This window comes from Urocitellus parryii, chromosome 3 (assembly GCF_045843805.1).
Source record: "Urocitellus parryii isolate mUroPar1 chromosome 3, mUroPar1.hap1, whole genome shotgun sequence".
Lineage (NCBI taxonomy): Eukaryota > Metazoa > Chordata > Mammalia > Rodentia > Sciuridae > Urocitellus > Urocitellus parryii.
The window spans coordinates 95,781,372-95,797,117 of NC_135533.1; the positions used below are offsets into that span (position 1 = coordinate 95,781,372).

The 15,746-nt window shown below is 36.0% G+C and overlaps 1 protein-coding gene across 1 annotated transcript in view; it reads left to right on the forward strand.

Annotated features, from left to right (window-relative positions):
* Positions 1-15,746, forward strand: part of Pou6f2 (POU class 6 homeobox 2) — a 454,978-nt gene that overhangs the window by 91,612 nt on the left and 347,620 nt on the right. The window contains exon 2 of the mRNA XM_077796791.1: positions 3,970-4,141. Within this exon, the coding sequence (XP_077652917.1) occupies positions 3,970-4,141 (172 nt within the window). The remainder of the gene's footprint in view (positions 1-3,969; positions 4,142-15,746) is intronic.

Genomic DNA, 15,746 nt, shown 5'->3' on the forward strand with positions numbered 1-15,746 from the left:
TGAATATGAAAAGAGGATGATCTTTGGAGATGACTCTACTAGGGTTTAAAATGCTGTTTTACACTTAGCTGTGTGTCTCTGGGTCAAGTCAGTTAGCTTCTCTGAACTTCAGTTCACAAAACACTGGATACTTCTGAGAAAGCTTGTCTGTTAAAGGCATTTAATAAATGGGACTTATTTTTATTCTTTAACAATGCCTAAAGGAGACTTAAAAGTTACTGTGTCATTCTGATGTTGATTGCTGTCCTTTCATTCATTATAGGACACAGCGAAGCTTTTTGTTGAGATTTTGATACTGGAAACTACCTCTCAGTTTCTCTTTTTTTCTCCATCTTGAGTTCTTAGATCTCTGATGACCCCTGTCAGTTTCCTCTATTTGCATAGCTTATTCCCATTCTTGTACCTTTGACACTGTTCCATATTGAACTAGTCAATTTCTTCTATCAAGATTGCTAAACAAATTGCAGAGAAGTCTCAATTTTCAGAATTTTAAGAAATCTTTATCAACTATATTTTATTTTTTCACCTGCACTATCTATTTCTGTTCCTGTTTGCTGTTGCAGTGATCCTGATATACTCTGAAGCTGCAACTCTCTTGCTTTTCTGCAAGCATCTCCAAAGGTGCATGTTGGAAAATGCTTTCGTCATTCCAGAAGAAAGGATTTTACAGACTGCCATAGCTCTTTGCAGGGAAAGAATAACTTCCAAGCTGAGTGCTTCTTAAAAGAGGTACTCCCCCATCACTTATAAGACTGTACTCAGTGGTTACTGCTGGTGACACATTTTCAAATGGACCCCCCAGTGACTGCAGCTGTGATTAAAAGCAATCTGTTCGCTGCCTCACAGGGGTTTGCTGTTTAACCATGTCATGTATGTATATATACACACACTCAGACACACACATGTATATATTATGCTATAGTTGCATCATGGAAAACAAAGTGTTTTGTAAGGTGAAAAATCGAATAAGTACTTCAATGATAAACTCTGAATTTTCCAAGCTTACGTCACTGAGAGGCACTAGTAGGGAACCTAACCATGTACGAGGCACATAAAAATAATTTAAGGAAGAAAAGCTAATGATCAGTGAATATATACCATCTGCCAGTACCTGCTTTGCGTACATCAGCTGGACTGAACATCTTAAAGATTTAAGTACTTAGCAACAGCATTTTAGCTCCTCAGTGTGATTTGGGATTCAATTTTGACCCTCCTCAAATAAAGCAAGAGAATATTCCTTTTTAAATCTACCCAGATAGTCATTGACACATGAATAATCGTGTTTGGCTTATCATAGAAATGCTAGTCTCAACAGAAGTTTACCATTAACATTACCTTTAAAAATGCTCAAATGAGCAGGGCAGCCACAGAGACCAGATGTTTCAAAGGCACAAGTCACACCTCTTCCTTCAGATTAGACAGTCGTCAACCTTTTATAAAGTAAAAAGTGTGTTCAAGAATTTTAACCTGGACTCTCTGCATCATGTGACAAGCGTACTAACAAATGCCATCAGGGAAAGCAATGTTGTTCCCCTCCACCCTACAACTGAATCAGAGGAATTCAAACATGCCATCTTTCTTAAATATCTAGGAAAGAAATCTGGGGAGGTTTTAGAATTTTGTGTCTCCTTTCCCCTCTGCCTCCCCCCACCCCCGCCACCCCTCCACTCCAGCCACACCTAAGTTCCAAGCACTCCAAATCCCAGAGACCAAATCCAGTAAATGAGATGCTAATCTATCACTAGCAAATTTAGGCTGACAATACTGTGGATCGACCACATTGATGACATTGATTCCATTTCAAATATTTACAATATAGCGAGACAAGCCTAATCTATTTCCTAAAGAGTTCAAGGTAGGTATCACCATTTCAGAGGGGGAAAAACAATGGAGAAATGTTTGTGGTCGCTATCTGCAATAATCTGATGCTGACAGAGAGTAGTATTTTATTTAGTAATTAACAGTGTAAAGGGGAGAGGAGCTGTCATGTTGGTTCTTAAGCTGGGGAATGTGATGAAAGATGATATCTGCGATCTCATCCTTTCCACTTGTTTAGGATTGTCAGGATGAGAAATGTCAGCATTATGAAAGCTTGGCTCTGCTCTTGATATGATAAAACCCTTCAAAAGCCAGTCTTTCTCTCTCCCTCGTCCCCCTCCTTTCTCGCTCTCTCTCTCTGCACTTGCTTTTTTATTTATCCTGTTTTGTTAGATGGCAGAAATATAATTCTTTTCTTTCTTCCTATTATAAGCCACCATTTTTGTTTTATTATATGTTTCACAACCCCTAATGCCCCACTGAAAATTACCTTGTTAAATGACAGTGTTTCAAAGCCATGAATCCTTTCCACCATTCCCTCAGAGGTTTGAAACAGTCAACAGACTGTAAAGAATAAATAATAAAAAAGTATTGATTATTTTGATGACTGTGAGATTCAATTAAGTATTAATTTTGCCCTCCAGTGGACCTATCAAGGTATTCAAAAGGGAGGATTCGGCTCAGCTAAATGCGTGCTGAGTGCTTTAGCCTTAAATAGGGAGAAAATGTGTTTACCTACAGTATTTGAAGAAGAAGTGCATTGATGCACAGAGTCCAATATTTAAGTGCTGTGCAAATTAAGCCCTGGTGACAGTGACATTGTTTTCAGTGGTATGAGTATTGACTAAAGAAGTGCATTTGATGACAGCTTAAACTATTTGTATTGATTAACATTTTCATAGATTATCATGTGTCATATCAAATTCACTTTTCAGGCATGAATACATTAAAAAGAAAAAAAAAAAACAACCACAGGCATACCGCAACCAATGTAATGATGGGACCCGGGAGCAGCCGCCCCACCTGCTCCTGTGCTGGTCACCTGTTTCCTGCTCAGGAACCATTTAGGCATGAACTTGGCAATAAATAGCTCCCAGATCACAAAAAAAAAGGGGCACTTCTTGCTTTTCCTTTCCTTCTGCATCCGATATCTGTGTCAAAGCAATATTATGCATCTTAGTTTGCAAATGGATAAAAGGCTACATTTGGAAAATATTTCTGATCTTAACATGTCCTCCTAAATGAGCTGAAGATAAAGCAGATTTAAATTATTGGGGGGACAGTTTGCCTTTTTTTGAGGTGCTTTTGTTTTCTTTTTCTTTAATGCTCTGGTCGTATGATGCTCTAAGTATCCGAATTATTGAACACAGTTTGTAAGTATTTTCCCAATTCCTTTAAAAAAATGTTAATCAATTTTCGTATATTTTGTTGTGTATTGTTTGCTTTAAAATGTTCATTTGATTTGGGGTTAGCTTCAGTCCCCAATCTGGGACCAGTGAAGTCAACTTCTAAGGCTGCTTATAGAATTTACATAAGAAATATCTTTTATTCCATTGAAAGCATTTTTGAGGTCTCTTTTCTCCCTATCTCTTTTCTCTGCTCTTGGGATAGGGTTTAATTGCTTCTCCCCCAGGGAGAAGGCTTCTTAAAATAGCCTGTGGTTCCTCCATAGGGTGCTCTTTTTGAAAAGGTATGTTGCTGAAGTACAAACCCAGCACTTTCTTTTTTTTCTTACTGCATTAAAGACAGAACAAGGTGTAAAAACATTCCGCACAAAAGCACATCCCACAATTAAAGCTGTGTTGGTTAGATTGCTTTCAAAGAAGTTTTTTTTTTTCTTTTTTTCTTTTTCTTTCTCTGTCTTCCTCTCTCTCTCCTCCGAAGCCTCCTGAATCTCTCACATGCTAGTTGAGCTTTAATAGGGTGGGGAGTAATGGAGAACTCATCGGATCTGTAATAGCTCTTCACTTGACTGCAGCCAGCAATAACAGCGGGAGCAGCCAGAGATAAGAGAGAGAGAGGAGAGAGGGAGAGTGTGTGTGTGTGGAAGAGAGAGAGAGAGAGAAGAGAGAGGGAGAGGGAGAGAGAGGACACGCACTCTAAAGCTGCCACTTTTTTTTTCCTCCCCTTCACTCTTTCCCCCCATCCTAGGATCCAATGATAGCTGGACAAGTCAGGAAGCCCTTGCTGTCAGCGCGGAGTGAAATGAATGCGGAGTTGAGAGGTGAGGACAAGGCTGCTACTTCAGACAGCGAGCTGAATGAGCCTCTGCTTGCGCCTGTGGAATCAAATGACAGCGAGGACACTCCCAGCAAGCTCTTCGGTAAGTCTGTCTAGGTATTTCATTTCAGTCCTACCATGTTGTCCGGAAGAGCAATCCAGCCCCTCACCCCCCCCCTCTTTTTTCCCCCTGTTGTTCATTCAATTTTCTCGTAAGTACTAAAGAGGAGCTTCGCATCTTGGAGGTGCTAAGCCACCGAAGCCGATTCCAGCTGCCTGCGAGGATGTCCTCCAAACTTTTACAAACAAGGAACTTATTCGCTGCTGCCCATTTTGACTTGTCAAATATTGCTGGCATTCCCCAGGCTGGAAATTATTAAAAAAAAAAAAAAGAAAAAGGAAAAAAAAAGAGAGAAATGGTAATGATAATCAGGAAATCAGTTTCATTGTAAGAATTGGTTAACATTTATTGAATAAATATCGACTCGGTTTCGGGTTGCTTCGCAGCCTTTTGTTAAGGGGAAGGAGAGTAAAGAGTTATTATCTGTAGTCAAAAGACTAGAGAGGAAAACTGGAAAATATCGATACAAGTCTTGCTCTGCCAGGTAAACAAAAGGTGGCTACGGGAATTGCTCAAAGAAATAAACATTTTGTCATCCCAGTCAGAATGAATATCTCTTCTTTTAAAAGGGTGTTGAGGGAAGAAAATGGGTCTCTTGAATCCCTCCCCTGCCCCTCTCCCCTTGAACATTATGTTTATAGCCTCATCCTAGATGGGGAGGCAGCACACGGGACCTTTCAGGAATCTTTGTTTCATAAACAAAACAAGAACAAGCAGAGTGCCACTCCAGCAAAGACATCTGTCATTCAAACAGATGACAGTCTGTAAGCCAACTCAAGCAACTGTGATCTCTAATCAGAAAGGGGAGCGGGTTGTTGAGGCGCGTGCCTGAGTGATAGATGTTGATAGATGTCTCTGCTGGAGAAGCACTTTATGGTTCAGAGTGACATTAGGTTTTCAGAACAATTGCTCCTGAAACATTTGCTTTTAATTATTTTTCTGTGTGTCTGTGTGTGCAAGCACACAAATCTGTAGATATACTAACCATTTATATATATGTGTGTATAAATGTCATGCAGAGAACTGCTTATTCTCAAGTTAAAAAACAGTTTATGTGCCTGAACTTTCAAAGACAAACAATATCATTGCACAGACTACTTTATTAAGAGAGTTGTTAATTTCATTTAAGAAATAGACCTTATGTATTTATTGTTTTAGTTGCTCTGATAGTTGTGTGACTCTTGGCCAGTTTCCACAGAGATTCTCCCTACTTTTAAATGCTCACTCAAACATCAGAGAGGTCCTTCAAAGAAACTTTGCCTTTTCAATTTTCTGTTGATAAAACACTGATTTGTACTTAAGAATATGACAGATTCAAGTGTCAAGAAGTTTTGCAAGGTTACCTTTTCTTCAAAAGTGTTTTATCTCTGATATAAATTTTCCAAATCTGTATGTTAAGGTTTTAGCATTTTCACTCTAAAGAAGTATTCCATTATAGTGCAAGTTTTTATCTACATAGGAAGAGTTATGTTCTAAAAACACTCATTTGGGGAAGCTAATGAGAAAAGTCAGATAAAACTATAAAATTGAAGAAAGCAAAACCATGCTCTAGCTCTTCTGATGATGAGTATTCTAAGTAAGCACTTTGACTTTTAGAAGGTAATCAATTCTGAGTTCAACATAGCTGTAGATACTAAGTTATTTGTACATTAACTTTGCATGTGTTTTTAAAAAATAAATACATGTGTAGATTTGGGTTTATAATCCCAACTTGTTTTCTTTCAAGTAAACCAATGGAGCAATGATTAGTCTGGCTTCTCAACATTAATTTAGATATTCCAGTGTTGAAAATTGTTAACAGATTTTTAAAAAAATTCTACTTCTTGCTGATTTGCATGTGTAGAGAAATAAGCTTTGAAAAAAAATGCCAGAGGGTCAAAGAGATTTGAATTAAAACTTTACTAAAAATACGTGTTGAGTGAAATCTTTATGGTAAGCCATATGCTAAGGAGGTATAGTTTAATTTAAAAATCAGCGAGTTTTGGAAGGCACCCACCTTTATTTTGAGAGTCTCAACTTGTAAATTTGTGAGAAAGAACCCAGCAAAATCTACATCCTATATCTTAATTTCTGTTTGTATTTACTTGATTGTCTTTGGTCTCTAGACTACTTTTCAAATACAATGTGAATCTTTCCCAGTTAGGTAAAGAAGAAATCAGTAGATTAACAGTTTAAACACTTGAGAAAAAATTGAAGATAGCATTAGACAGAAAGAAAGCACCTCAATGTTTTTGTAAGTTTTCCTTAGCTATGGGGTCTATTGTGCTCTTACTTTTAAATATTCCTAGAACTTAGCCTTGGAATTCTAGTTTATGTAACTGACTAAAACTTTCTAGAATAATTCTCAGAATTTTTAGCAACTTTGATGACACAATTTAAGGGACTCTTATTTTATTTGATGTGCATTTGTTCAGGGCTTTGTATTTTGCTTTTAGATGTAGTTCTGATTATGTTCTTTATTTGATAATGAAGAAGTGCATTCTTCCGGAATAGTTGAGAGCATCCATGTTTTTCTCTAAGCAATGATTTTTTCTAATGTGCACTCTCTCTCGAACTATCATTCTTATAGATTATACATTGTAGTATTGAAAACTATGTTCCTCTGATGAAAAGGGCAGATTAAGGCAAATAATGTGCACATCGACATGTTTAATATCACAAAGAGACATCACCCAACAACAGGGGACAAGAAGAGCTCAATTTTCCTACTATTTTTGAAATTTCAGTATAAGTGGGTTTCTTTATAGCCTATTCCCTCATCTGTATCTTGTTGAAATTAATAGTCCAGAGGATGAGCCTGTTTCTCTCACAGTATGGCACCTTCAGCCCAAAACTGCAGGAGAAAGGCTAATACTGATGCCCTCTATGGATAAACAAAGGAAATTCCAGGAACCATTGGGCTTTTTATGCCTTTCCTTAAATTGCACCTCTGCACTTAACAGCATCCAAAGGGAAACATACGGTGCAGAACGTTTCAGTGCTCTGAGCCGCTCAGCATACCAGAAGGAGAAACAAGAAGCCATATGCCAGCCTAAGTAGAAAGTTCAGAAAAGGGCCCTTGTGCTTTATAAAGTAATTACATCAGAGGAACCGTTTTGCTTAACTTGAACAGCCATGGAAACTAAAGTACACTTAGGAGAGATGAATCCACATTTCATTGAGGAACATGTGGTGAGGTCGTTCGCTGTGATATCATTAAGTGGTGCATTATTTATTCTTGTAAAGCGTGTAGAATAACCATCTCCATTTGCAGTTCATGATTGTATTATGCTAAGCTCTGAGCCACAGGAAGCAGTACAGGGGAGCACAGGCTTGTATGTCTAGGCATTATCAGAGAATCTGGCGTTATGTCTCATGATGCTCTAGCTGTGTGATCAAGTGAGTGATACCACATAGGGCCAGTCGTTGAATATGTGACTAGTGATGTACATATTGGAAACGATTCTCAAAACTGGCCTTTTACAAACAATCTCCAAAGGAAGAGGTTGTTGTGTTTCTCTAGTGACATTTATAGCACTTGTGTCAATGTGGTGCTTCGTTTTTAGTTATGCCCATCAAGAATTCAGTGTTCCACATTCAGTCAAGTTGGATGCTAAAATTCAAATGGTAGCATCAACAACTTGGTCAGGAAAATGGCTGCAGAAAAGATAAAAGTAATATATATCCCCAGAAAAATATCTGTACTAAAGTTTCCCCATGTACTCCCAGCCAAAGAAGTGAGACCTCATAAAACATGCCCTAAATACTTCCCCCATATATATTTGAGATTTGAAAGATGATTTATTAACCGTGTTTCTCCTGGGAAAATTTTTTTATTATTTAAAGTTAAATCTCATGATTGCTTTCCTTCAAGTTCCGACTACCTTGGGTGGCTGTGTTAGTCTCGGTGGCTTGTTCTCAGTTGTACTGCACTGTACCTGAATTGGGCACACAGCTCAGAAACTTGAGCTGAGATGGAAACACAACATTTATAAACATTGTACCTGAAATAAAAAATGTGTGATTGGTTTTCTCCTATGATATTGTGTTTTTCTAGGTTAAAAGAAATTGCATGCAATGATACTTGTGAGAGTGGGTATTTTCAATGCCATTTATCTTCGAACTATTAGAAAAGGATTGAAAGTTGGGCCAGTGATTCCTCCATGCTGGGAAATACACTATCTATTGTGTTTTTCTTTTCCTTTAGGTGATCTTTCTCACGGAAACATGCATTATAAGATTTTTTTTTTTCAAATTGCCATCCACTTTGACTTGATTAGAATTTATGGCAGTGGAGTCGTTTTCAATGACAAAAGGATAAAGGACTAAATTGTCTGTCACCCCTTGAGACAGTGGTCTCCGCAGGTCAGCGTGGAGGTCATTGCAGGGCATTATGGGGACTGCATTTCGGGGTGGTGCTGCTCTTGCCTGTGCGTGAGGGGAGGCCTTCATTATGGGATCACTGTCTTCATTACTGTATTTAAACATCTCTCTCAAGGTTTCAATACCTTGAGTATTCATAATATGAATTATGCTGGAGCCAGTAATCAGTACGTAGGACTCAAGCCCAAGAGGGATTTAGCTGGGAAATGATGAGGAATATTCTCTAGAGAAATATATTTATTTAAAGACTGGACCACGCTTCTATATTTTTAAAAGTTTGGATATTATATTTATTGAAAATTCATACTCTTTTTTCATGGGAGAAAGTGTGTTTTACTAGGAAAATATTAAAACAGCATATTTTTGAGTCGACTAAATAATTTGGATAATAGAGTCTATGCAAAAAAAACAGTTATTTCAAAGAAATCAGTAGAAACTCGTGTTTGTGAAAATAAGTAGGGTGCATGATAAGGTATTTTTCAAAAAACAATTATAGTTTAATAGTCAAACAGGCCCTTTTTGTGCTGCTTTGACTACATGAGGGGGAAAATACATATTTAGATGCATTTCTTACATTTAAGAAAATCTAAAGCACTGAGATACCTCTTCAAAAAATCAGTGTGTGGCTGTGTATATTTAGACAAATTTAGTTTGGTGGTTTTTTTTTTTCATTATAATGCTGCATTGATAAATAAATCTACTTTAGCATTAATGTGTAAGCTTTGAAATAAAAATAAAACTGGATAGAAAATCACCGATGTTTAAACTTCTCAGCTTATTCGTTCATTGAGGTATGCTCTTTTCTAAGTGGCACTTCAATGGAGTATGTGGCAGAAGATTCAGTGGGGACTTTTTTAGTACCTCCCTTTGCTCTCTCTGCCATGCCTGGGTTGCTCAGGGCAGGCCTCCGTTTAAAGAAGAAAGTTCAATATTACAGTACCCAAGAATGCAACATGTTAATGCATTAGTAAATCAAAATTCTTGTATGGTATTTTTTCCTTTTATTCTAATGCTGTGGCTCTCATATTTTCTTGTTAAATGGTTTATAAGTTGAAAATAAGACAAGGTATTAGAAATCAGATTAATCTGCACACCATCATCCCTTTAAATGATCCTTTTTACTCCTTTTGAGTATCTTGGATGTTTCTGACTTAAAGGTTACCAGGAATTAAGAGTGTTTCTGTAGTTCACCTAATCCAGTTTTTGTCATAATTAATAAGTAGAGGTGCATTCCAGATTCAAGCTTCAAGGCTCAGCCCTTAAGTCAATTGTCTTCTTTCTTAATTACCCAATTTAATTATAGACTTAGCACTATTATTTTCAAGAAATGACCAAATAAAAATTTTTTCCCACTTCAGAAATAAGATTTAAGTTGACTGTTTCAAGTGGGCCTTGTTTGTTATTATACAATAAACAGATAATTTGTGAGAGAACTGGTACTCTCTTTGATTGACGACCTTGCTGGTTTATGTTTGGGGATTAATAATACATCACACATTCACACATTAAAAAGAAAGTAGATGTGAAGAGGAAGGTAGAGAGTTCAGTTCTGCTGTTGGGCTGCCCCTGATTATTCAGACCTTCCCTGGGAATGCAGAGGCAATCAGAGGAGAAGGCACATTTACCCAAATATGCACCTGGCTCCACTTAACATGGTTCTTGATATTTTATGCTAAAGAAAAGGATAGCAAAGTGTTTAAACCAAACTGGCACCCTGTCAGGGGGCAATCTGTATAAAGTTTCCTGCTGTCAGGTTAATAAATTTTTTAAAAATATCCAAAGGCAGAAGTAGCTATGGAAAGCTCATAGTAACAGTTGCCATTCTCCAGCAGCCAGGTTTCTCTTTAATATCCAACGTGGCTCTGAAATTTTCTTGTTTGTTGTTTTCTTAGGTTTTGTATTTTGCTGGTGTTTTTGTTCAGCTGTCCTTTTATACGTGCCATTTTGGTCTTACTTTTTAAATGTCTGTCCTTTAACATTTCAAATGCCTTTTCTCTTAGAGACAACTGAGCATAATTTGTTTTAATTTTTCATATGGTATTTTACAGTTGAACATACACCTCATCATGCCTTGACTCTGAATGAGGTTCTAAATCTATCAATGCTAGACTTTTCCTGGGAAATATCGTCAAGTAATACTTACAGTAAAATTCACTCATAAAGGAGTATTTGGGCTTTGGCTATCTGGGGGCATATCTGATTATTCAACATGTCACCTGATTCTTGATCCTTTAAATGCAAACTCCCACTTTCTGATTGTCAGTTTCCCCAAAATACCGAACATTGGAGGACCTGTTTGGTGACATCTCTTACTCTATGTTGTCATACTACTGTGACTATCAGAAATGGACTCAGGCTTTTTAGTGTGGATGTAGATGCCAGAAAGAATAACACTGAATCTCTCTTGGTTATATAAAATTTGTCATTTTCAGAGTAACGAATTTAACTTTGTTTTTTAAGTATTAAAAGATAATTTTTAAAAACACACTACTCAAGATACATAGCATCTGAGATCTCTTTTTAATAATTAACTGCTACTGTTTTCCCCAGTATATTATATGTCTGTACTTTTTTGATAATCTAAAAGAAAATCTATACTCAAAAATTTTACAGCCTTTCTTTTTTTAAGAGCCTTAAAGGTCTTATACATAAAAGAATATACTATAATTTTTTTAAAAAAATTAGAAACATGTAGCAACGTGACTAATACAGTCTAAGTCTCTTTTATGAGAGGACTGCACTCCCATCAGAACTATTGAAAACTATGAGGAAAAATTGATCAGGTTACAATAAGAGAAACTAAGTAATGTCATTACACCTCTGCTAGCTGCTTAAGCAGTTTCCTGAACTGAAGGCTATATAGAAGAATCTATGGAATAACAATCTTCAGAATAAGAGTCTAAAATGAAAACTGCATTTATTAAGACAGTTAAAACTTGTCTTAAAAAAATAACCTTCCAGAAAACTTGTTAGTTTAGTCTGAGTATAAGGTAGAACATGAGGGTATTTTTAGGACCCATAAAATATGCTCCAAAGAGCCAACACAAAACGACTTCACAATTAAATGAACATGTTTTTTCTGACATATGGTGTTTGGCATGAGTGTTTTCTTAGTGTTTCTTCTTTCCCTGTAAAACAATCAGTGTTTTTTATTGATTAGTGTATTTTCCAAAAATCTTGTATTACTTTAATTGCATTCTATTAATGAAAGAGAGAGAGAGAGAAGAGAGAGAGAGAGAGAGAGAGAGAGAGAGAGAGAGAGAGAGAGAGAGAGAGAGAAACAATTGTGACAAAAGTTTGTGAAAGCCAAGAAATCCATATTTAAAGACTAAGGTCAATACCGAGTTTAAAAATAACGATGGTATTTTTTCCATTTTCTTATCACTTCCATACTTTATTTTTGTTTCCCTATATTTTCTTTCCCAGGCACTCTGAATGCAGTAAATAAATATAATGCTATCCATGAAAAGCATTGTGGGCATGGAGGGTGTTTATCTCCTTATTTTCTCATACATGTTGCTTCAGATTGTTTTACCAAATTTATAGTATGTTTTCTTATAAAATACATTTATAATAGTAATTTTTCTTTTAGTTCATGCTATCCATACATTATTTAAATGTACCTCTACTGTACTTCTGTATATTCAAAAAAAATAGTTCCCAAGTAAACTTGTCAAAATTAATAGTTTACCAGTAAAAGGCAACTAATTATACAGTGTTGCTTCAGGCATGGTTAGGCTAGAATCTAAGTGCCAGTGTCTTCTTATATATTGCTCTTCACTGAGCAGAGGAGACAACAGGATTCCTCAGAATTTGTGCAGTTTAATTCAGTAGAGTAATTTAAGTTTGTAAACTATTTGGCTTATAAAGAATTTATGTATTTTTAAAAGCATACTAAAATTACTTAGGGAAGACTCTTGGGACCAAAATATTGAGACCCTAATTTTTTGTCCATTTGTGGGATATCCTTATATGCCAATATAAACCTTTATCCTTTTTTTAAGTAAAGATAATTTATTCAATAGTAGGCACAATTTTTGATACACATTCCTGTAAGAATTCCACATGCCTAAAATAATATATTTACATGGATCTGTGTCAAGGTAGAGTGGGTGGGTGGGTGGTACAAAACAAAGAAATCACATTTGAACCATGTACCATAAAATAGTGTGGTATAATTAATCTCCTTTTGCAATTCTTGATGGCCACATATGTGGTGATTTGTCTTTTGGTACCGATATGGCAAGATTTATTTTTACAAATTAATGGTTTGGGGTTACTCATTGCAGGAGAGAATCATCACTGGAAGAATAGGAGAGAGGCTAAGGGATTAATTTGATTTAAAAATGCAAACATTTGAAGCTGTTTGAAAAGCATGAAAAATTATTATTGCAGAGTGACTTTTTGCCAAAATCAACTGAGGGTAGAAGAGAATAAAAAAATCAAATGGAAAAACATACTTTCGTGTATTTTAACATGTATAGGTGTGGAAGTGGTGTGGGGAGCAAATTGCACTTTATCAAAACTCTCATTTTTTCTTCAATATATTTATTCCATGTACCAAAATAGCACAAAATAGAAACATATCAAAAAAGGAAATATGCAGATTGCAAAGGAAGAAGCATGAGAGAAATAGAACATAAAACTAACATTTTAATAGATCCATTTAATTAAATCTATGCACTGCACTGAAATCTGTGAATGGATAAACATCTGGAAAAACAATCATCTGGATTAAGTTGAGAAAACTTCTCCTAACTTTTGGGAGGAAATATACGTTTGCTGTTTTCAGTTTTAATTGGCTCATTTTATTCTGATTCCTAAGATTAAGGCAGGTTTTAGTTGCAAAACTAACCTAAGAAATTGTACAAATTTTCATGTGGACTAGCCAATTTCTTTGCTGCAGCTTGGAATCTTTACTTCTTCCATTATATTGTGTATTCATGGTAATTTTCTAATAAGCCAATTGGAGTCTGCAAACAATCAGAGAGGTGTTAAAAATTATATACCATGCTTTAAACGAGTTAATGTCTATGGCTGCCTGCTTGGAAAGACAAAAAAAAAAAAAAAAAAAAAAAATGGAGCTGGTCAGATTGGAGAGTGCTGATGGCATTGAGACGGGTGTGCTACCCTGGATGGTAGCTACATGTCTTGTCATCTGTAGTGTGTCAATATGTTTTTATAATGATACAATAACCTGAACCCTGTAACGGTTTATGGTCCTTTTGAGAATTCTTATGGATTCTTAGAGTGACGGAGGTCTGAGAAAAGATCTTGAAAGCTTTCACAAAATCTGGCTGGGTGACAGAAAACTAGCCTGACTGTGATTTAGCTGCTAAGGACTCCTATTGACCGGGAACATCATTAAACTTTTAAGTTAAAACAAAAAACCACGAAGCAAATGGTAGATGCGAAGGGCGAGGGGTACTCAAAGTGACGGTGGAAATTAAAAAGTGCTGAAGGTTCTGAGATAAGAGGCAAAAGGCAGGAAGCCCATTGTCGACCCCAATTTCCTACTTAGAAACAGGGTTTGTTTATATACTCTTCTGAATATTTCAGCATGTGTTGGAAATCTGTATTCGTGCATTTTCTTCATGGAATCTGTCAGAATTGATTGTTGCTCTTTCATTTTTCCCTGGCTATTTTTAGCCAATGATAAATAAAGAACTCGAATTGTGAATCTGGCACCAGTGAGATATGAAACCAGAAACAGCAGGCAATAGCCCTGATGAGTAACTTCACATCAGTATATGCACGCAGAGCTCATTCCCTTTAACATTTGTAATACTGCTAATTTCTGTGGGCTTTTTTTTTAAAAAAAATACACTTCCACATGAGCTCTCAAAACCCATAAAAGTGTGGCATGTAAAGTAAATTGTTTGTCACTTGCCGACGACCTGCCATATTTATTGTCAGGAGAAATGGACATTAGTTGGAAAAGCAGTTGTTAAAGGCCAAACAATTTTTAAAGATGGCAAAGATGCGCGAGGGTTTTCCTTTTTCTAACAATGAGCCACCCCTTCAGACATCAAAAGACAAGATAATAAGACACTTCAAGCACAATTCAAGATTATATTCAACATCTAAAGGCTCATCTCTTGTCAGTTTGCATTTACTCTCCCAGGGATGTAACGCTTCTATCATCTTTCTGTCAAGAGGAGTCTGGCAGAAGAAGCAAGGGCTCTTATTTCACACACTTAGGGTTTTTTATCAAATAGCCCACACTCACTCTGATTCAGCCAAAATGGGGGGATAATTTGAAGAAGGTCATGCACAAGTACAAAAATCTCATATTGATTTGTGTGATTAGAAGGCATTAAAATTGCACGTTTATGTTAGTGGCTGAGATGTTTTGTCAGTTTATTTGGTAATACACTTTTGCAGTTTAGAAAAAAAGATGACTTAAAATTTTAAAATAGATGACTGAAAGCCAAAATTGTTTGTTTTAATGTGGCCATCTTTGAACATTTAACAAGTGAACATAAAAATAATTTAATGCTTTTAGCTTCACAATATTTGCAATTAGCTTCTCTAATGAAGTACTTCATGTAGTGTAAAAGAAAAATAGTACATCAGTGTCTATCAGGTGAAATAAACATATGTGTGAAATTGTTTCTAATACTTTAAAATTGATTTCATGTATATAATATATAAATAAAAGGTGATGACATTTTCAATATAAATTTAATTATTCGGGTATTTTACAGTGGTTATCAAAATTTTTCTTTGGAATTACAATATCATTTTATGCCATTCTTAGTATATATATATCCTCCTTTCCAGAGAGCCTACTAAAGAATAACAGTTTTTCTTCTTATTGTCAAAATTTCTCAAATTTCCTCTTTTGCTTTCTGATAGTCACAAAGCTATACAGGGGAAACGTGTGTGTGTGTGTGTGTGTGTGTGTGTGTGTGTGTGTGTGTGTGGTGGAGGCATAGAAGTAAGGAGAACCAGCTTTTCCTCTCAAAATAAAACAATTGATGAAAATAAAACCATGATATCCTGGGATCGTTTCTATATTGAATCTTTGAAATTACTTTTCCTAGGAATTTTCATCAACTGTGTCTCCACTTCTTATATTTCTCTTCTTTGCTGCGAAGTGTTTTGAAACTGACCTTCTTACTTGTGTACCACTTTATGCATCAAAACGAAGGAGATTTACATATGCACAGTGTCTTTATTGCACATAATAGAGATGAAAACCCCATTTGATCCTATTTATTTT